The 21,949-nt window shown below is 47.3% G+C and overlaps 1 protein-coding gene across 1 annotated transcript; it reads left to right on the forward strand.

Moving 5' to 3' along the window:
• Positions 1-560: 560 nt before the first annotated feature.
• Positions 561-13,761, forward strand: MRAP (melanocortin 2 receptor accessory protein). The gene is made up of 4 exons (XM_083170960.1): positions 561-796; positions 5,110-5,209; positions 10,899-11,013; positions 13,670-13,761. The coding sequence occupies exons 1-3, from the start codon at positions 685-687 to the stop codon at positions 10,987-10,989; spliced, it is 303 nt and encodes a 100-aa protein (XP_083027086.1). The 5' UTR covers positions 561-684; the 3' UTR covers positions 10,990-11,013; positions 13,670-13,761.
• The last annotated feature ends 8,188 nt before the right edge of the window (positions 13,762-21,949 follow it).

Here is a 21,949-nt window from a genome sequence, read left to right on the forward strand (position 1 = left end):
GGCTGGACACACTTAGGAAGGCTAGCGGCAAATAACTCAGGACATAGAAGCCATATGAAGTTCAAGAGGCTTTTTAATATAGACCAAAACTTACTATTGTCTTCCCAAATTAACCTAATACACCATTCATCAACTTTGAGAACTTTTCTCACTGCACTAGAATTCAGTGGCAGGATTGTGTATGAGGCCAGTCTATAGGTGACGGTTCCACTTTAATCCTGTTATCCGCAAGTGACATTAGTGTTCTTCTTAAAATCATGTACCCAATTCATAAATTATCATTTGTAGAACACATATGTTCTGTTACTTCCTGAAGTATTAATATATCCTCTGCCCACTTGTTCCATTCCCCAAGAAAGAAACGTTTGTACATGATTAACATCTTCTCATTTACATGACTTAATAGGAGTTCACTGTGTACTTTTTCTGATTTCCTATACAACATTGCCCCATTCCCTGTGTGTTGATCTTAGATCTGTATCTGCCTGGTAGGGAGGGAGGCGATGAGGGAGCAGGAGAAAGCAAACAACTGGCCAATCACTACAGAACTGTACGGTAGAAGTAAACTTGCAGCCATCATTCGTAGTATGAACTGATGGAAGAAACCCACCGTCTCACTTATCAGGAAGAGTCACCGGCACCGGAGAACTTGCACGCGACGCGGACTGTAGACGCAGAGCAGTGATGGGCCGCAGTGGAAATAATACCATCCCTAATTACACACTATCTTATGAATATTATTTTGATTATGTGGATCCTCTTCCGTTTAATGAAAGCGAACTCAAGGCCAGCAAATGTGAGTATGAGTTGCACCGTATTTGTCTTGTATTTGTCTGGCTTTTTCGCCACCATGCCTCACCAAGCAGTAGGATTATACACCAAGCAGTAGGGTTATACACCAAGCAGTAGGGTTATATACCAATGCACACTTGTACAGCTTAGTAACCTAAAGCAACCAAATTTAAATCTCGCCGCTCGTCGAGCCATGACCTCTACCTCAGCTTCATCCTGCTTAGTTGTCATATTTGTTTATCATAGCTTGTAACCCTTATATATAATGTTGCTGATATTCTATTACAAAGTAGCTGTACCCGGTCACGCGTTGCTGTGGCTCAGTCTGGTTAAAGGGAAAAGAAAGAAAAGAGAAAGCGCATGTTTGTGATATGTTTAATTTTACAATGCCTGTGGGTATACAGTATTTTTGTTGTTCCATTGTCTTTGCAGATATAGAGATTTTCTGGTTTGCAGAATCTAGAACACGCAACATATAATTGTCCATGAGCGGGATGCGCTAAACCGAAAATGCGTTAAAAACCCCGTTACCAAGGTTTTTCCTGCATTTTCATATGCAGGGAAACCCGCACGCCTTGTTTTCAATGCGCTGGGGTATCGCCAGCAAAAGCTGTTGATACCCTATAGAAGCCTATGGGCTTCTTACCGTGACCCCAGCATGGACGGTCGCCGCCCACAATGACCCCCTGCCGACCCCCCCCCCCCTCTCACTTTTGTCTGGGCAGCACAATGCTGTGCTGGCCGTACCAGTGGCCTCCTGTTCCCTAGCCCCTACATCCCCTTCCGGGTGCAGGGCGGAGGATGAGGAACCATGCCCGACAGCCAGCAGGCAGGTAACAGCCAGCAGCCGGGTAAGGGAGTGAGGGGAAGCCACTAGGGACCCAACGCACATCGTTGGCCACAACGCAAAGGACAGTTCTTAACGCAATCACCGGGATGAGTGGGCGCCCATGGGACAGCTGGGGGAGCCGGTGATCACTGAGTAGATGCCGTGCACTCGGCATCTATAAGTGCATGGAGGGGAGCTGTCAAGCTGCTCAAGAACATTGGGCACGCCCCTGAAAACAGGGGTCATGACACTCAACCACACCCCTCCCATCCAAGACCCCGCCCCTTTTTGGCACAGCAAGTCCCACATCACACGCTGTAATAGTTGGGAGGTATCAATATGCACAATAAAAAAATGGATTTAAAATAGACTTCAATTAATATTAAAGGTATCACGGCGCATCCTACTGTAATCTCCCCGATTCTAGTTTCCAAAAGTAAGCAAGTACAGTATGCCCCAATATGACCATCCCTACTCTAAATAGAGGTCAACAGTGCAGGGAAGTAAATCTGGGGGCTGGCCAGCTGCTGGGGGAGCAATGGGCAGAATCCTAAAATGAGGAAAACAAGTGAGGTGACAAGGCCTGCCCATAGTTACCTCCCCTCCTGCATTCTGCAGGAGACTCCCTGAAATAGCAGCAATCTCCCTCTCTCCCTCGTTAGTCTAGCAATCTCCCTCATGTCACTTAGCCAATATTACACTGTTACATCATAGTTACCTCTCCTCCTGCATTCTGCAGGAGAATCCCTGACATTGCAGCAATCTCCCTCTCTCCCTCATTAGTCTAGCAATCTCCCTCATTTAACTTAGCCCCACATTACACTGTTACTTTTTTGGGGGAAAAAGGAATGAGAGACAGATACATTTACATTGAATCATCAGCACCATTTCCCATCACTTTGCTAAGTACAGTAGCTCTTACTAACTGCTTTGGGGGATCACCTACATTTGGATATAAATCATTTTACAAGATTCCTTTCAGATGTAGCAGTACACACCCACACTTCTAGGTGCCACGTTCACAATCTCTTTTCACAATCTCTCCATATATGGAGCTAGACATGCCCTTTGGGTGGAGCATGACATGCCCCCTAGATGGGGCGCTGTGCAAAAATCTATTACCAACTATAATCTCCCTGAAGCTAGTTTTCAAATGTAGCAAAGTTTGGGCCTGCCCACCCAGTGCTTATAGGTATGAGAAGACTCCTAGGTTTATGTCCAGATGTCCAGATGACATAACCATATCTTCTCCAAGACATCTGTTACTTCTTATCATGCAGGAATTATACAATCTCTCCTTTCCATCCTCTCACTTATACATAGGAAGCAGCTATTACCTGTATCATTATGAAGTTACCATTCCCTATCACCTGGTAACAATATAATACACATATTCCTGTTGCCAGATTCCAGAATACAGACATAGAGACGAGTACACTACCAGTAATTGCGGCTTACAGCGATAGCTTTAGATGGTGATTTAACTTGTGGCCTTTTGTTCTTTACCATAAAAGGGTTTTTCTCTGTACACAAGCGTAAAACGAAAATGGATTCTGTTTCATATCTGCATGATAATGGGCCGCATTATGCGGATGCACTCTATCTGATAGCCCAACATTGAAGATACTGCCAACCTCTATGCAGGGCCGGATTAAGCCTTCAGGGGGCCCGGGGCACTTTAGACAGGGGGGCCCCCCTCCCACTTGTCATTACTGGCCGCAAACTGCATGGGAGAATATTACACTGTCAAAACACAGTAAAGGCAGTATAAACTTGGTCAATGGGTAACTGCAAGGGGGGGGTGGGTAATCTAAACATAAATTAATATGTGTATATATATATATATGTGTATATATATATATATATATATATATATATATGTATATATATATATATATATATATATATATAACATACCACATGAAAAGCCTGTGTTTGTCCCTCTGTACCTTACTCTGTAAGAGCCCTGCCAGGCTCAGTGCTGCCTCTGATTAACAATCCTCCCATGATGAGGCTGCTGCTGCTGTCCTCCATGGGCCTGAGAAGCATATGATGAGCTCAACCAAGCAGAGCTCAGCACAAGCGTCTCAGCCTTTGACCTCCTGTGCAAAGTCTCATAGGACTTAGTCAACTCCCAGTAATGCATTGCACACTGGTGCAGTCAGTGTGCCTTGACTCCTGATGCTCAGCACCATTAATCATTGTCACATTGGCAGATTGGTTGAAGCTGCAGCACTAACCCACTCCCATGCACAAAACCCTTTAGCTAAAAAAAAAACACATACCAACCACAGGGGGCCTCTAGATAGAGGGGGGCCCAGGGGTACTGGCCCCCTGTGCCCCCCCTTAATCCGGCCCTGCCTCTATGGCAGGCTTTCCCAACCACGGTTCTCAAGGCACACCAACAGTGCAGGTTTAAGTGATATCCAGGCTTCAGCACAGATGGTTTAATCAGAATCACTCGGGTACTAATTAAGTCACCTGTGCTCAAGCCTGGATATCACTAAAACCTGCACTGTTGGTGTGCCTTGAGGACCGTGGTTGGGAATGCCTGCTCTATGGGGTGCGAGCAGAGCCAGATTAAGGTCCAGATGGGCCTAGAGCTGAAAATTATAAGGGCCTATTGTGTGCCGCTGCAGGGGGTATGACTATTGCTGCTTCGCAATGACTGATGTGGGTTTTGTACTCAGTACTCTGGGTGTGTGGTCTACATAGAGGGTGTGGCCTGTTCTGTGGGTGTGGTTATATCTATGAAGTGCATAGCTGGTGCATACCTTTTAACCAATTTATAATGAAACTATAACCACAAACATTTTTTTTTATTTTGAAAAGGGTGAGAACTGCATTTTCTTAAGTGCTAGAAATGTTAATAAAAAAAAAAAAAATCCAAAATTGATCATTGATTGTTGCTATAGTTATGTAAGTGTCCACCCCACATTTCTGGCCACTGCAGTGAATTAATAAATTAACTCCCTTCTTATTTGTTACCTTTCTAGAAAGATACAGAGCTGCAATGGCAACACCGGTCCAGAGCGGCAACGGTTAACTTACTGGATTGTAGATGCGCATTTGTGAGCCGGTTTGGGACATCCGCTTTACTTTTTATTAAAAACTACAAATATGTGATTTTCAGCCCAGCCATTTCCCCCATCATCATTGTCCGTACACACTGGGCAAAATTGCCCAGTGTGTAGGAGATGGATTAAGCAGTGAAAAGTGGGGATAATTGAACCATAGGAGAAGGTGTCAATGGCAACCAATCAGCTCTTACTTATCATTTTCTAGTGCTACATCAAAGCTGATTGATTGTCATGAGCAACTTCCCCACCTGCTCACTTCTCCACTCTTTGCACTGCGTCATACATTTCTCCCAGTTTTCCACACATGTTCTTAATAGTAGAGGGTACTTGGGGAAGAAGGTGCATGGCCATGAACATGTTAGTCAGTGACCAATGAACTCATTCCAACCTTGTTTCTTGCACTTTCAGATTCCATCATAATTGCCGTGTGGGTCGGCCTGGCTGCCTTTGCCGTGTTCCTGTTCCTCATTTTGCTGTACATGTCCAGGACAGACACCGTCCGAACAAAGTAAGTGGATTCCAGGATGAAACTACCATATAGGTCAATATAAGTGTTACCCATAGTAACCAAATCAGATTAGAGCTATCATTTCGCTATTGCATTGTACAAAATGATATACAGGATCGGATTGGTTGCTACGGGTAACACCACTTGTCTGTTTTAGAAGATTTAGTAAATCTACCACAGACTATCAATCACAAAAAAAAAAAAAATCCCTGTCTCACACGCAACTTTACTAATATGTGAGTTCTATAGGATGGGCAACCAATCAGAATCTACTTATTTATTTAGCACCTTCTAGAAGATAATAGATAGTATCTGATTGGTTGCCAATAGCAACATCCCATGTGAAAAAGAACTTGCATCTTAGTAAATGTCCTCCTCCTTTTATATCCACCAGAGAAGCCAAATACTAACTATTGCTATAAAAAACAACCAATTATAAACAAAAAATGTATCACATTATTATTGACTAGTGGTGTCCTCTGTTCACCAAGCTTATAAATCCAATTCATATTAGTCCTGTGGACAGGAGTTATGTACATACAGTATGTTTCTCTGGAGAGATTTATTAAACCGTCTAAAGTGAACAAGTAGAGGTGCTGCCCTTACCCCTTACCTACCAATCAGATTCCAACATGCTATACAATGCACTAGATCAGGGGTGGCCAACCCGCGGCTCGCGAGCCACATGCAGCTCTCCCACTTGTAAGGTGTGGCTCCTGCTCCCACTGCTGCCCGCCGCCCGTCCCCGTTCCCGTCTTCCCGCTGGTGGTTCCCCGAATCCATATTTCTTCTGAGGGGAGGAGAGCGCACATCGCTCATCTCTTCTACCCCTTACTGTGCATCCTTGTGACTGGGTCGTCCACCAATTAGAGCTGGCGGGCCGGCAGCCAATCAGGAGCCCGCGAGCTTTGATTAGTGGACGGCCCAGTCACAGGGAAGTGAGGGGTGAAGGTGACGCGCGGTGTCCTGTGCTGTGCTCTCCTCCCCTCGGTGACATGACAGGTCTGCAGGGGGACGTAAGACTGTCCTCTCCCCGCCCGGCAGCAGCAGAAACAATGGTGAGTGCTACTGCTGTGAATTTTGCACTGTGGGGGCATAGCAGTTTGTGGAACTGTGGGGGCATACCAGCTTTTTGGCACTGTGGGGGCATACCAGCTTTTTGGCACCGTGGGGGCATACCCGGCACCGTGGGGGTCATATGTGTATCTGGCACCATTGGGGGCATATGTATATATGGCACTGCACTATTTTAGGCATATTTGTATCACACCCACCCAAGGGGTCAAATTAGACCACACCCCTTTTTTTGGCACGCACACCTTCGGCGCGCGCATTATGCCGGCTCTTTAGCCTGATTACCGATATTTTTCGGCTCTTTACCTCTGACCGGTTGGCCACCCCTGCACTAGATTAATAGTTGCTAACACCTCAACTTGCCCTCTTTATAAAGATTTATACAAAAAAAATACAAAAAACGTAATTGTGCTCTATGCCCAAGTAAATTGTAATTTTTATAGTAAAGTTATGTATACAGGACACTGGGGGAGATGTAATAAGCCTTGGGCCAGATGTATCAAGCTTCAAAAAGTGAAGAGTATAAAGAACCAGACAATCAGCCCATAACTGCCATTTTTTACCCCAGGCAGTAACATGACAGTTGGGGGCTGGATGACTGTTTATCACTCTCCACTTTATCATTTTTTTAAGCTTTTTGCATCTGGCCCTTGGAGAGTACCAATCGGCTCCTGTTATCTTTTTCAAACACAGCCTGTATACATACCAACTAGGAGCTGATTGGCTGGGCCTTTATCTCGCACCACTTTATCACTCTCTAAGGCAGGGGTTCCCAAACTTTTTTGAATCACGGCACCCCGAAGCATCAGAAATATTTTTGCGGCACCCCTAGGCTAAAGGTTTCTCATTAAGAAAGTCAGAAACAAATATTAAGTTAGATAAATTGTATTTAGATCTCATCCTTAGGGTCAGTTATGTGGTAACGGACAGTATTCCCTTCTTTTTGTCCATAATTTGACTATTATATTGGACATAAATAACTTGAATTGGTCCTGGACCATCAACCAAGGGCACCCCTGAAAGTCATCCAAGGCACCCCAGGGTGCCACGGCTCACAGTTTGGGAACCACTGCTCTAAGGATTAGTACATCTGCCACACTGGCGGTCCTGAATGGCCACTCACTGGGCATCCTCCGGATTGAATTGCTGTCCAAATTGGCCGTGCATGTGGCGGGGGGGGGGGGGGCAGTTGGGAGCCCCCGCTGCCACCCTCTGGTCAGCAGTGAATAGATGCTGTGCACATACGCACAACATCTATTCCCTCAGGCAGAGGGGCAGCAGCGGCAAACTGGGGCATTGCCTCGCGCGAGTGAGGTGAGTGGAAGGCCACACCCCCTCATCAGGAGGCCATGCCCCAAATTTTGGGTGTGCAATTTCATTGGGTACAAAGGTTCAAAGTTGGGAGATATGTATTCCTATTACGGTTCTATAACGTGGGAAGTGCTCTGTTTGCGCAGTTACGCACAAGTTCTTTGTTGATCGCAAAGTAGTCCCGTCAAAGCGGGCAGATATTAATACTTCTGAATCCAGTCCGCAGAAGTCTAACATTAGAAGTGACACGCTTCAGTTACACAACTTCAGTTTTACTTGTGGTCTTGAAAATAGTTGTTAAGATCAATAATCATTCAGCCAACAGCTTGAGATAAGCGAGGGGAAATGACTGTCACCACTATGAAATACAAACATCCTGAACACACATATGAGATCTGTATTTAGAATTCACGATGATGAATTATAGATTTTGCCCAGAACTCATTTAGAACAAACACCAGGAGCACAGAGTTCCATCGTGACATGTTGTCTCAGGCAATTCCAGTTTTTAAACATTAGAACGTTCATGTCTACAAATATTTAAAGGTTTTTCATCTTCCATAGTGAAATCCTCTCAGAATACTATCTATCTATCTATCTATCTATCTATCTTTCTATCTATCTATCTATCTATCAAAAGGTTTAAAACTAATTTTAATGTAACAAGAAGACTGACCAATGAGTCAATAAGAGGTTATGTAAAAACAGATATCTCATACCTGCCTACCCTCCCAGAATGGCCGCGGTCCCCCTCCCGGCCCCTTGGGAAGGTGGGCAAGTCTCCTGCATCACCACTGCAGCCCTCGCTCCCCCCCTTCCGGACCCGCAAATTAACGTGGCTGGCTGTCATGGGGGTGGGGCTTGGTGACATCAGCCTTGCCCCGCCCCAAAAATGAAGCTTCGTCCCGCCCCTTTTCCTTCCTCTCCGGGCTTCTCTCGGAGAGGAGTTATAAAAAGTGGGCAGGTATGAGATATCTTATACTAGCAAATCAAACTATCAGCACTGAACTCAAAATCTCAGAAAGCTGCCCATACACTTATGCGATTAGATGCGATGTTCCATCGCATAAAGTGCACTGGCGGGCGCCGGAGGTCAGCAGCACAGGCAGAATTTGAAAAAAACTGTTTAAAACACTGGGCGGCCCTCTGATTGGCTGAGAGAGAGAGCTCTCAGCCAATCAGAGGCTTCACATTCAGATGGCTGCTCAGTGTTTTAAACAGTTTTTTCAAATTCTGCCGACGCCTGCCAGCGCTCCTTTACATCGCTACACTACTCTGACGGATGCAGCCAGCGATCCCTCCACCCTCCTCCCCAAAACGAACACTGCAGAAAGTGCTCTCTCTCTACCCCCTTTTTCTCGAACCGGACGCTGCAGAAAGTGCTCTCTCTACCTTCCGATTGCAGTTGCTTCTGCAATTCGATAGATAGTATGTGCTGCACATACTGTCTATCGATGCGACATTTGACCGGCAGGCCCTCGCGTCGCATGGTACACAAAACGTGCATACAATCATTCCATTTATTGAACAGCTGTGGTTGCAATTGAATGATTGTACGCAGTATCTCATAAGTGTATGGGCTACATAATCATGTATAGTACCTTCCATTGAAATGTGAGAGAAAGTCATACGTTCTAATTAGAAAATCTATGTAGTGTTAATATGCAGTGAGATATTTAACACTCTTTAAGTATATACACTTACAGGATTAGTGTGCATAAATGTACGTTTTACTGTAAATCTAGATTATCTACAAATCAATCTGCTGGGAGAATAAAGACCTTCAGTTGCTTTCCCTCATAAGACATCTGGGACTTATGGTGCGTACACACGGAAAGATTTGGCAAAAGATCTGGGCGTTCTCGACGGATATAAACGACCAATCGCTCATATAAATGACGGATATAAACGACCAATCGAGGGAGCCAGTCAATCAATGCATGCGGGAAAGATCAGCGACCTCTACCAACGACCGGCGGGTACGCGCATCGTCCGATATATCGTTCACACACACGGAACGTGATCGCTGATCTTTCCCGCATGCATTGATTGACTGGCTCCCTCTCCCTCCACCATCGTTAAAGATCAATCGTTCATGTGTAATCGTTTGCTCAATCGTTCATCACTTGACACCAAATCGTTTGTGCAGGAGTTCAGAAGAAATTGTTAAAGACATTGAATCGGTGCCCAAATCTATTCGTGTGTACGCACCTTTAGGGATCTGAAGACATTCCTCTAATAGCACAAGTGGTCTTTGGCAAATGATTTGTAGACCAGTAGTTGTGTTGCTTGGTGAATCTTGTGCATTGTTTTCCTTATGGAGAATTCCTGGACCTTAGGACAATGTAAGACAATGCGGCAGAGTCTTTATATGACCTTCAGGATTCTCCTGGGCCAACTAGAGAAGTTGTCAGTAAGGACAACGTATTCTCTAGGTTCCACAATTTTACTCACAGCCGAAATGTTACATTTTGGCCTTTAGCAAAGGATTATTAAGAAAATCAAGAAGTTTCCTCGAGACCTACTCAGGTGCAGATCCAACTGGACTAAGTGTCATGTACAGATGAGTCCTAGATACATCTATCCTTAACACGCCATGTAGCAAGAGAAGCCGCTGTCTGGAGTGACCTGCCAGGTCCCGTACACATCTACTAACATTGGGTGTCTTTTTTGCAGAGGGAGGCCAGGTACACAGTAGAACAGTGCTTCTGATCCTCAGTCCTCAAGTACCCCCCAACAGTTCATGTTTTCCAGGTCACCCAGCAGGTGCGCAGGTGTGCTCATTAATCACTGACACATGTTAAAAGATCCAAAAGTGGAGCTAATTATTTCACTTGCGATTCTGTGAGGAGACCTGGAAAACATGCGCTGTGTTGGGTTCTGAGGACCGAATTTGAGAACCTGTGCACTAGAGCAATCTCGGTACGATATGTTGTATCCTGATTGTTCAGTTTGTCCCCGTGATTTGTGCTCTCCCATGGTCATTAGCTATGCCGTCCGTTCTGCCCTAATGCTTTCTGATGTGTAGTCGTAGGGGACTGTGCTAGTCGTAGGGGACTGTGCTAACTAATGAAGCTTTCAGTGTGCCACATTCCTGGCTCCTTTACACTCTCTGTAGTCACCAATGTTTCGAGAGAACAAAACGGAGGCGGAACTGACTGTTGTATCTCTGCAGTGGTGGGAGACCAGGAAGACATCCCCATTATACAGGGTCCCGGAGAGGAAGGGGACTGGGAGAAAAATGGTTCAGGAAGGGGGCATCCTCTAAAGTATATGTCACGGGCATTGTTTTGTACATATACAGGTACACGGCAAGAAGAAATCGTTTGACAAGTGCGGCTGAAAATGTGGAAGCCCTGGAAGGAATTGAGGAACATCAGCGATGCACCAGCTAAGATCAAAGGACTACAAGAGTCAACGTGAGTAATTACATAATTGCATACCTCCCAACCGTCCCGATATTAGCGGGACAGTCCCGTTTCCAGAGCCTGTCCCGGTGTCCCGCCCGCGGACTGCATTGTCCCGTGCGCGGGGGGAGGTTGCGGGAGGTAATCAGTGCCAGAATCCCGAACAGCCCTGTCAGCACATAGCTGCCGCTCGGCGCTGCCAGTGCCATGGGCGGAAGTAGTGCGCATGTGCGCACTATACAAACACTAGAATAGACAACTCGCCCTCTAACAGATATGTTTAGCTGCTACTAGAGGGTGAAGAGTGACGTGGGAATCCGGCTGCCAGCAGTCGCCGAGCACAGGTTGCTTTGGCGACTCCCACTATGATGTGTGCCGCCCAGCCACACCTCTCACACACTTGTCACAAGGATGGGCTGGCTGGCTGGCTAGCTGCATGCTGTAAGCTGGACATTTTATAGCAGTAAGCACTAAAAAATTGTTCATATATTATAATTTATTTATATATATATATATATATATATTATATGTAAATCTCTCTCTCTCTATCTATCTATCTATCTATCTATATATATATATATAACTTTATATATAGACACGCCCAATGGGTATTACAAGCCATGCCCACATATGGATTAAGCCATGCCTACTGCGGTGCGCCGTACTGTCCCTCTTTTCCATTTTCAAATGTTGGGAGGTATGTAATTGGTGGCAGAATATTGTACACCAAGAAAGCCCTGAAGCATCGCACATAGCCAGGAGGACTTGGAATTCCTGCATCCTGGCCCTTTGTGAGGTGTATCAGCCTATGCCCCAACAGTAAGGAGTGCACAGGCCCATCTTTAATCCTGTGGAAAGGTATTTCATTATGGTGTGGGGCCTCTTTGTTACAGACCACTGGTCAGTGGCGTAACTATAATTTATGCACTTTATATCTGGTTTCATATAAAAGTTGTAGACAGATGAAGCTGCGTATTGGTGTTCCGCCACTGGCAGGCACCCAATAAGGTGCTGTACATCCCAAAACAAGGTCACATGTACAGTATACACAGGTATTAGCCACGGGTGTGGTACAGGGGTCCAACAGTCGGGATCCCGACAGTCATTAGCCCGACGTCGGGATCCTGACTGGCTGGACCCAGACTGCATGATGAGCGCAACTAAGCCCCTTGCGGGGCACAGTGCGAGTCACCTATTCTATTCTCCCTCTATGGGGGTCGTGGACCCCCATAGAGGGACAAAGTGCCGGGATTTTGGCGGTTGGTATTCCGACCGCCGGGATTCCGACCGCTGGGATTCCGACCGCCGGGATACTAACTGCATCCCTTCGGATTGCATCACACGCAAATTGCATGCAAATCACATCATGCAAATCATACGTTGCGATGCGATCCAGCCCATAACGGGTGCGATCATCGCAACGTGTATGGGCACCTTAAGCTAATCTATTGGTGGGAACCTACCTTCACGTGAGCACCGACCTGCAATCAGACTCCACAAGTAGTCTCGGGTCTGGTAGAAGCATAGTAATAGCAGCTGGGGCAGAATTATTAAGCGTGGTGAAGTGATAAAGTGGCCATTGCTAATGCACTGATAAGCTCCTAGCTGTCACATTACAGGCCTGGTTTGAAAGATGACAGTTAGGGTCTGGCTTGCTGCTGCATTGTCACCGGTCACTTTATCACTTCACCAGGCTTAATAAGTCTTCCCCACTATCACTGGCTTTTAATTACTTAAAATCAGCAACTTTTGGATTAATTAGAGCAAGTTCCGCCTAACTTTGTGTCTCTGGCGCAGTCACCCGGCGGCAGGCAGAGCTTCGTCACCGCGTTGTGGAAGGCTCCCGTGTTCCGATTCTGAGTGTCTATCAGTTTCATCATCACCTGGTTAGACAAGTGTAAAATTTCCAGGCTGGCATCTGGGCTGTCATAGACCCTGTAGTAGAGCTTATAGAGGGTGCTCCTCAGCTTATGGTCTCTGGTAAGTTCCTGCACCACAGCTGCGTGCGGTAAGAGGCAGGTAGGGTGGCCAATCCCGGGATCGGCGGGATCCCGGGATTTGCCCTCAAAAAGTATAATGCGCAGTCTAATGCCGGGCAGCGTCTGAGCACCTGCTCAGACGCTGCCCGGTTGTTCCGGAATCCCGACTCCGGCGTGCGGCCTGCGTAGCGTGATAGTAGAGGCCACACCGTCACCACTCACCGCCCACTCTTCTACTCCGCCCGCCTCTTCTCCTCCATCCGCCCGCCCGTCTGCCTCCACCTGCTGTCAGCTGAGGAGGTGCACTTGCTGGAGGCACCGTGCACCTCGAAACCAACTCCCGGCCGCCCGCCTGCTCGCTAATGTAAGTAAATGTGCCGGTCGGCCAGTGTGGGGATGTCTATGGGACTTATAGGGATGCCAATCCCGGGAACCCGGGATTGAGCATTTTTCAATTGAAAAAATGCCCGGGGATTGGCATCCCTAGATGCAGGTTTCCAGCCAGTGCAGAGAGCTGTATAGATCACAGGTGCCCAGCGGGAGACCACCCTCTACATGTATTATCCACTTGGCAACCAGACAGGCGGTGGCACAGGCTAGATTATCTATGGCGCGGTCACTCTTGGCTTCTTCATCCTCTGCCGCGGTCTCCTTACTCTGATCCGTGCTTTCTTTCCTTTCTTTTGCAGAGATGAAGGGGGACTTCAAGGAAGTGGGTCTCCAATGGATCAATATGGATTTCACATGGTTTTTGGAGTCTTCTAGATTGGAGGCTGGTTGCGGTTCCAGAATGGCCTCCACTTCAGCCTCAATTTTCTTCCTAAGCCTCCATGGACCTGGTTGTCTGAACTTAATGTTGCCTGCAAAGTCAGGATGGATTCACTAGATGAATGTCATTTATTCCGTGGAGATGCTGCATACGGCTTATGTGTCAATATCTTGCCTACTGCATTTCCTAGTGGTATAAAAGGCTGATAAATTAAACATTACGCTTAGGTAAAGCTTCTAAAGGACATACATCATAGTTGCTGTATTACTGAGCTGAATAACATAAATGTAACTAAAGCATTAGGTTATGTTAGGTGGGAGGAGCTTCTCTATGTTATAAGCACACGGTGAGTGGCAGCACCAGGAGCCAGAGATATTACAGTTCGTAGTACAAGTCGCAGGTACAAAAACAATTTTAGCAGTGTTCTGTCAGGGGTGGATGGATGGGGCCAGCCAGGGGCGTAACTAGAAGTTTGTGGGCCCCATAGCAACATCTTGATAGGGCCCCCCCCCCCACCCAACCCTGCCAATATAATGCCCTTAAAGGTGGGGGGGGAGTGAGACAGGGAGAGGGAGGGAAGGGATAGCTGGCAGGAGAGACACTACTAGGGCGCAGGCTGTCAATTTGGGGGTTGACAGGCACATGCCTCATACAAAAAGGGGAGCAGGCTGTCACTTGGCAGAATTATCTTACAGATCAGTTTACAGGATTGAAAGGGGCCGACTGTCACTTGGTGGGGGTTGGCAGACAGATATAGGAAATTGTGCGGGGGGGGGGGGGGGGGGGCACAGGCAGTTAGTTACAGAACATTGCAAGGCAGGGGCAGGGAGGCTACCCATGACCTCAAACCCCCAGCCAGTTACCTGCTTCTAGCTGAGATTAGAGGCTCTCTCACCCCCTTCAGACGTCCCAGGCTAGCTCCTCGTGTGAAGGAGAAACCTGCTGCACGTTGTTTATCTCAGTGACTGTCGGCTGAATACAGCGCCCTCTAGTGAGCAGCGCCCTCTAGTGTTTTGTTTTTTTGTTTTGCACTCCCAGCCTCCTGCCCGGAAATAAAGCTGACAGCTCCAGTCCCTGCACTGCACGGCTAAGAATACTACGGTATTTTAAATTAAAATAAGGAAGAAAAAAACTGAAAAGGGTGCAGGGGATAGCCTGCTGGGTCCTCGGGCCCCCAAACGGCCGGGCCCCATAGCAGTTGCATCCCCTGCACCCACTGTAGTTACGCCACTGGGGCCAGCAATGTTGCATTGCAGAAAGCCCAGCGCACTGCGACCTAGCTGGGTTCTGTAGGTGTGTAATGGTTAGCATTACTGCCTCACAGCGGTGAGGTCATGGGTTCAAATCCTACCATGGCCCTAACTGTGTGGAGTTTGTATACTTTGCCTGTGCTTGCTTGGGTTTCCTCCGGGTACTCCGGTTTCCTCCCACAGCCCAAAAATATACTGGTAGGTTAATTGGCTCCCATCAAAATTAACCGTACAATGTCTGTGTGCGTGTACATGTGGTAAGGAATATAGATTGTAAGCTCCACTGGGGCTGGAACTGATGTGAATGTTCAAATAGTCTCTGTACAGTGCTACGGAATATGTGTGCGCTATATAAATAACAGGTAATCAATTATAACTGGTAAAAAGTGATTATACAGTGTTGCAGCAGTTTCATTGTATTTGCATAAATGGGTGTGGTTGGGAAACCTTCATCCAATCAATTAGCTGCAGGCTGCATCTGTTATCATTACTATGCAGCTTACACCAGTTTTACCACCCATGGGTTAGGCCTCTCCCAGCAAAGGTGGTTACGCCTGTTTGGCGGACATTTTAGTTGTTTGTGGCTACACTCCTGAACCATGTCTTTACTATAATTTGCCTGTGTCTGCAGACCACTGCCAGCCCCTCTCCTGTTGCCCTTTTACTGTTGTGATATACAGTTCTAAAAGTACCTCGAGGAAGACACCAATTTAAATATAAAATCTATATACAATCCCTGTTATTTATTGTTAGATATAAATGCTGTATATTGATAAATGCGCCCCTTAGTCCTTGGATGCAAAAACACTGTCTTTAGACTCTCTGTATGTTGCACCCCGGACAGGGGCTGGCTGGCAACTTTTAGCCTGGGGGGCAAGTCCAGAGCACTGGCCCATAAGTAGGACCCCACCGGCTGCTCCCCTGTATAATAATAGGATCCCCACAGGCTGCTCCCCCTGTATAATAATAATGCCATGAAACCACAGGCTGCTCCCCTGTATAATATAAAAGTAATACCATGACCCACCTCAGTGAGTTTGATTCTCACTTACTGAATTGTTCCTGCTGCAGCCACAGATCAGTCCCCCGACTCATCCAGACTCCAGCGTGCGTGCCTGCTTGCTTCCTTTCTCTGCAGACGCGTGGGTGGGAGGCGTCATTGTCATGACGTCCACACCCAGCGTCTGGAAGTGCTGGGTGAACAGAGGGAACAGGCTGCCGGCCGGGGCCCTCCTCCACGTAGCTGTGGATGCCGGCGGCCATGTTTCTGTAGCCGCAGCCCTCAGACATGTTTTAAAAGACTACAGGAACATGGCCGCCGGCAGTGCAACGTAGGTAAGGCGGCCGAGGCCCGCAGAACTCGTGCCAGAGCGGCCTGGGGGGCACATGGCACCCTGCCCCCCGGCCCAGCCCGCCCCTGACCCCGGAGTGGGTCCCCCTCAGCAGGCCATGTTCTGCAGGCGCGAGGGTGCTGGAGGCGGGACCTACCGGAGGAGATAGACGGAGGAGGCCGCGGCACGAAGGGGAAGCGAGTGGCCGGAAACAGGAGGGGTCAACGGTGACGGAGAGGCGGGTGAGGAGGCCGCGCGCAGAGGCAGAGGGCGGCGCTGCCCAGAGCTTTGAAGAGGAGGAACAAGCGGCAAGAGGATGCGTCCCCGGCGTTGTCTACCTCTGCGGGGGCAGAGGCTGGAGGGGAGAAGAGACAGCTGGCAGCCACAGGAGAGGGACCTGACACAAGTACCCTAGAGGGAGCCGCCGCACACCGCAGGTCTCACCAGCACCTGGGTGTCAGCAGAGAGCGGACTGCAGGCAGCCACAGGACAGGACCCGGCGCCCCGCTCAGACAGACCCGCTGTCTTTGGGAAGCAGCAGCAGCCGGACCAGAGGTTGCTGGAAGGCTCCAGCTGGGACCTATCCCAATTGGAAGCCTCGCCACCCGAAGACCCAGCAAACTGTGAGTCTGGCCCCAGCGGCCATCTGCACAGGGGGACAGCCATTTATAGTGCAGCACCATTGTGGTCCCAGGAGCAAGTACAGTCCCGAAGGGACCCAGTCAAGTGGAGAGGGGCAAAGATAGCTAGGCCCCTGGGGGTTGTAGAAGAGTACTGATGCCCCCATTGCTACAACAGAAGATCAGTGGCTATCAGTAATAGTGCCCATACAGCTAGGGCCCCCTGACCCTTTACATTCTCCATCACCACCAGGTAAAGGACAGACAAGGCCAATCCGGCCCTATTCCTGTCAAGAGGGGAACTCCCACTCAGGCTATTGATCCGTAGGAAGGCCTGACTGATGTGTGACCCAGGCTAGCTATCCGTAGGAAGGCCTGACTGACATGCGACCCTGGCTATTGATCCGTAGGAAGGCCGGGTTGTCCACTAGAGACACCATCCCAGGGGAGTTGTACAGTCATTCCTGTGCACAGACTGAGTGTTAGACTCGGACGCAGGGCAATAAGGGGGTACCGGTACCATTTGGTCATATTATGCGATGTTTTATCTATGCTCTGTTACCCGTTTATGTGAGTTAGAGAGGGGTTCCGCAAGAGACCTAAGGTATGCTGAGATGCTGGTGCATGTGAAAATGTTATAAAGGTAGCATGTAGATACACGATCGTGTTTAGGTTTACGCTTAGTATTGTCTGAAATAATGGTAGGGTTGATCCCGCAGTAAAAGTAACATTGTTGATCTGTAACGGTAACATTGCTGATCTGGAGTTGTTATAGTTGTCTTTTTTTTCCCAACGGCAAGCAATAAAACTAAACTCATCAAATGGCAAATGCGTCTTTAAATCTGTGCTTCAGTGTTGCTTCCCAATCCACTGGAGTCTAGACCCTGGCTCTCAAGTCTCTAGGATACAGAGAACCGGAGATATCAGGGTGCAAAGTAGACACATTTTTCCTAATTGATTAGAATGGATCCGTTTATTCAGACATGAGTCGCTACAGACGGTCCCTTCGTGGATTAGCGCTGCTGGATATATTGTAAAGTAATGTACTGTATTCAGGTCAAGGCGACCCCCTCCACCCCTGGGGGAAGGGGAGGAGGCGGTTGACTTCAGCTGCATACACATTATGCACAGTACCAACAGTTCAAAAAATACAGCATCGGCTACGTGAACGTAAATATTTGTTTAGGATCATTACAGTACACAGCCCATTTGCTCGCAGCGATGTTCAGGAGCGTCCCATTACGCACAAACTCCTACTGTAAGCGTGCTCCGTACGGCAAATGGTGGGATTCCATTGGCACATTACATGTCAGGGAGTCTCCTGCAGAATGCAGAAGGGTAGACAGCTATGGTAAATGTGTGTACAGTAATGAGATTAAAACAAATGCATCACAGACTAATAAATCTCTCCCTGAACTGGTTTCCCACCCATTGGTCACCCACCTGCCCCCCTGCTAAGGTTTTTTTTTTTAAAAGAGGGATGTGGACCCTTTTTACCAGTCAGTCCCCCACGGGCTATGGTGTGAGGAGCTAATAGCCCACTGAACCTGCATTATGTAGGGAGGTTATATGGCTTAAATAAGGCTAGCTGCGTAAAATATGAGTGGGAGGACGTAAGTGCTGGCAGCCGGACATGAAATTCACTGGCGTCATGCAGGCTGTGCATTGTGTCTGGTGCGGAAGCCTTCATATGGCCAGTGCTTACAGCGTGTGGAGGTGCATGTGCTGGGGAAGCTTGTGGTGGTGCGGGTGCTGGGGCACGAAGGGAGCAGGTCACCGCAGCCTCTGCTGCACTCCTCCGTCCAGTGGGCATGAACCCGGACTGTTGTGGGCGGTGGGTTTGAAAGAGCAGCGCTATGCAAAGCCGCCCACAAAGCAGCTCATCTGCTGGTAATACCAGCAGATGAGCGGCTTTCCCGGCGATGATGCGGGAGCACACATCACTGCTCGCCACCGGGCCATACACACTGGGCAACTTTGAGATGAAAGCCGCTCAAAACACCAAGTGGCTTTCAGCTCAAGATCTCCCAGTGTGTATGAGCCTTAACTACTCTCATGTGCCCTGACTCACTAGGTACGGAAGCCAGATGGGCAAGGTCTGTTTTAACTCAGAGCTAATTAATCTGGAACACAAATATTAGATAAAGATCTACATTGCCATATAAATGTTATTTATATTATAGTCTGACACGGGTTTCAAGGTTCTTTAAACATAAAGGTCAGGAACTCAAGGATGCTCCAAGTTGTGTCCAGAACAAATACATCTAGAAGGGGTTTTGGGGTCTGTGTTTTAGCTTCCACACAATGTTTTTCCATAGAAATATCTTTTACATCCAAAGATTAAAACGTTTTGGAATTTACTTAAGCGTAGTCAAAATGAAAAAAAAAAAAGACAACACCCAAGCTAAGTTTCAGGCACGGTGATACGCTGCGCTCAACACACTATGATATTTTCCCTCTGTGTCTACGTGGAAAAAGTACTGGGAAACCGTGAAAAACTGCCAGAAATTCTGGCTCGCATGCGTCTCTGACTCTCGTGCGTCTCATTTCCGGCAATGACCGTGCGAGGTCCGAGATGCTTGTGCACTGCCATGCCACCCACCAGATTGTAGCCCCCCCCCCCCGAAAGGGCAATCTTCCCAGATTCCCCGCATCTCCCTAGCCGCAGCGTTAAATTACCATCAAATATGCAAATAGCATCATTTTAGCCCCACCTCCTCCCTAATGACTTGCGATTAGTGTGATTTGCAGTACTGGGGCTCAGAGGCAAACGCAGGATTTTCAGAAGGGGGTTTCCAGAGGGGCGGAGCAAATCACGGAGATGGACACTTAGGTGACCCGGTATATGCTTTGATGTCCCGCGGGTGGTAGGGGGTATTATATCAACTGCTCAGCATGTAGGGCCTGGATCAGTAATTTCCACTAATTACCCCTTTACTGCATAGATGGTGGGAGATGGGGTGTGAGAAAGGGGCATTGGGCTGAATGAAGGGGCCCTGATACATAACTTCCAGGGAGGTAGAGGATGTTTAATACGCAGAGGAGGGGTGTATAGTGGAGTGGGCTTATTATTTCTAATTTTCTGGTGGGAGGACAGCTTGCTTGACTGCAGATATCTCCAGTTCCCGGAAATAGATTTCTTAGATTTTAATGGAATAAAAAACTAGAGAATCCCACCTACTAATAGGAGCGAGCGGCGACTAGCCGGGAGAGACCGTAAACTATTAGTCTGCGCTCCCAATGCCATGAGATGCTACCATTGTCTTGCTGGTATTAGGATGGGGGCAGGGAGATAGCAGTGAAAGGATAGGGGGTGATAAAAGGGGGGAAGGTAAGAGAGAAGCAGGTAGTAGGCGCCTCCCCATGGGAGTAGACTTATACTTAAGGACAGGACAGGTAGGGGGAGGATCAGAGAGAGCAAGAGGGCACACCGTAAGGATTGTGGAGACTCACCAGCAGCTTTAAAGTTAAAAAGAAGCAATGGACTGTCCTAAGAGATCCAGAGAAGTGCCAGCGAGATTTAAGGGACCGGAGCAGCAGCAGAAGAAAGCAAGGAGGGCTCCAGCAGCAGGAGATCTGAGATCGGCACCAGGAGGGCAGCTGTGGAACGGGCCGGCCGTGAGGAAGAAAGAGGCAGAAGGCAGGACTCTAGCAGCGGGCAGCAGCGCCGAAGAGAAGCAGCAGCAGCCGGGACATACACACAGAGTCGGGTAGTAGCATCCCCAGGGCCGCACCCACAGCCAGAGCGCAGCCCGTCCCCTCCTTACCCGACTCCAAGCAGCAGCGGGCACCAGCAAGAACATCCAGAAAGCACCAGAGGAATGATCCAGAAATATAAGTATCTAGGAATATTTATTGGCATTTGTATCCCTTCTTATTCTTTTACTTAATTCCATATTCGGCACCCTGCTACCATCTGATGTCACAAACTCCCAATTTCTCTGTAATCTTATGAATTCAATCTTTAATGCAGATATAATTTTACCACATGTTTTATATTATGCCGGGTAACTTTCCCCTAAGGAATAACAGCACCTAATAGAGTTTTACACCTATTACCTAACAGTACAGTTGGGATTCAGTGCAGAAGTTTTTTCAATGCAGACTTCTAGCAGTTTAAGGCCAAAAAATGAGTACTTAGGGATTTATTATTATACTCGCTGCAGCCTTTAGCAAAACAGCAAAGAATTAGGCCCAATGTTCAGGCAAGTTGCAAAAAATGTCCAATCCCCCCCCCCCCCCTAATTAAATTACTGAGGGCTTGTTTACATGGCATAGCATGTAGAGATCATGATAGAGGTATCCTTTCAATACAATCCATTCATCTACTCCTCCCACTAAGCAGAGCATACAATGGAGTCAGCAGGCTGCCTAGCAATGATAAACAAATGTATAATTTGTGCAATAACACATTAATATGGTTATTATTATTATAGTTTTATTTATAAGGCGCCACAAGTGTTTCGCAGCGCCGTACAAACATGAAATGTATGATTACAGATGAGCGCCGAGTTGTGTCATTTCATATGTACTAGGGGAATGACATAGTTTTCAGAACATAATATAATATTGCTTAAGAGGATACTTAGTTATAGTTATTAGGATACGGCAAAGCATATGCTTAGATAGGCAGAATCCAAATATGGGAACGCATTGTTTTTATTTTAATGTTAAAAAATAATGTTGTTTAATGTTAAATATAATGCAAAATAAGGCAGGAAAATTAATTATGGTGCAATTTTCAGCGTGCAAGGCATCATAGGGGTATAATAGACAGTATTATAAATATGTTGCTGAATGGGGGAATGATATATGGTAACAGGTTAGATTAAGCTGCAGTCAGTAATATAATATGGTGTCACATACAAATGAGTAAGTTCATTGTTACGTGCATGTATGTACAATAATAATAATAGTACAGGATATCAATAAGTGAATTCATTACATCTGTGCATGATAAGCATTTTACTTCATATTAGACTGTTATATCTTTGGCAGA

Source organism: Crinia signifera, chromosome 2 (assembly GCF_055691185.1).
Source record: "Crinia signifera chromosome 2, ASM5569118v1, whole genome shotgun sequence".
Classification (NCBI taxonomy): Eukaryota; Metazoa; Chordata; class Amphibia; order Anura; family Myobatrachidae; genus Crinia; species Crinia signifera.

Excerpts from the sequence above, each read along its gene's own strand:
- MRAP (XM_083170960.1), top strand. The coding sequence starts at position 685 with ATGGGCCGCAGTGGAAATAATACCATCCCTAATTACACACTATCTTAT. Across the intron at positions 797-5,109 it reads CGAACTCAAGGCCAGCAAAT|ATTCCATCATAATTGCCGTG; the intron begins GTGAGTATGAGT and ends TTGCACTTTCAG. Across the intron at positions 5,210-10,898 it reads ACAGACACCGTCCGAACAAA|GTACACGGCAAGAAGAAATC; the intron begins GTAAGTGGATTC and ends GTACATATACAG.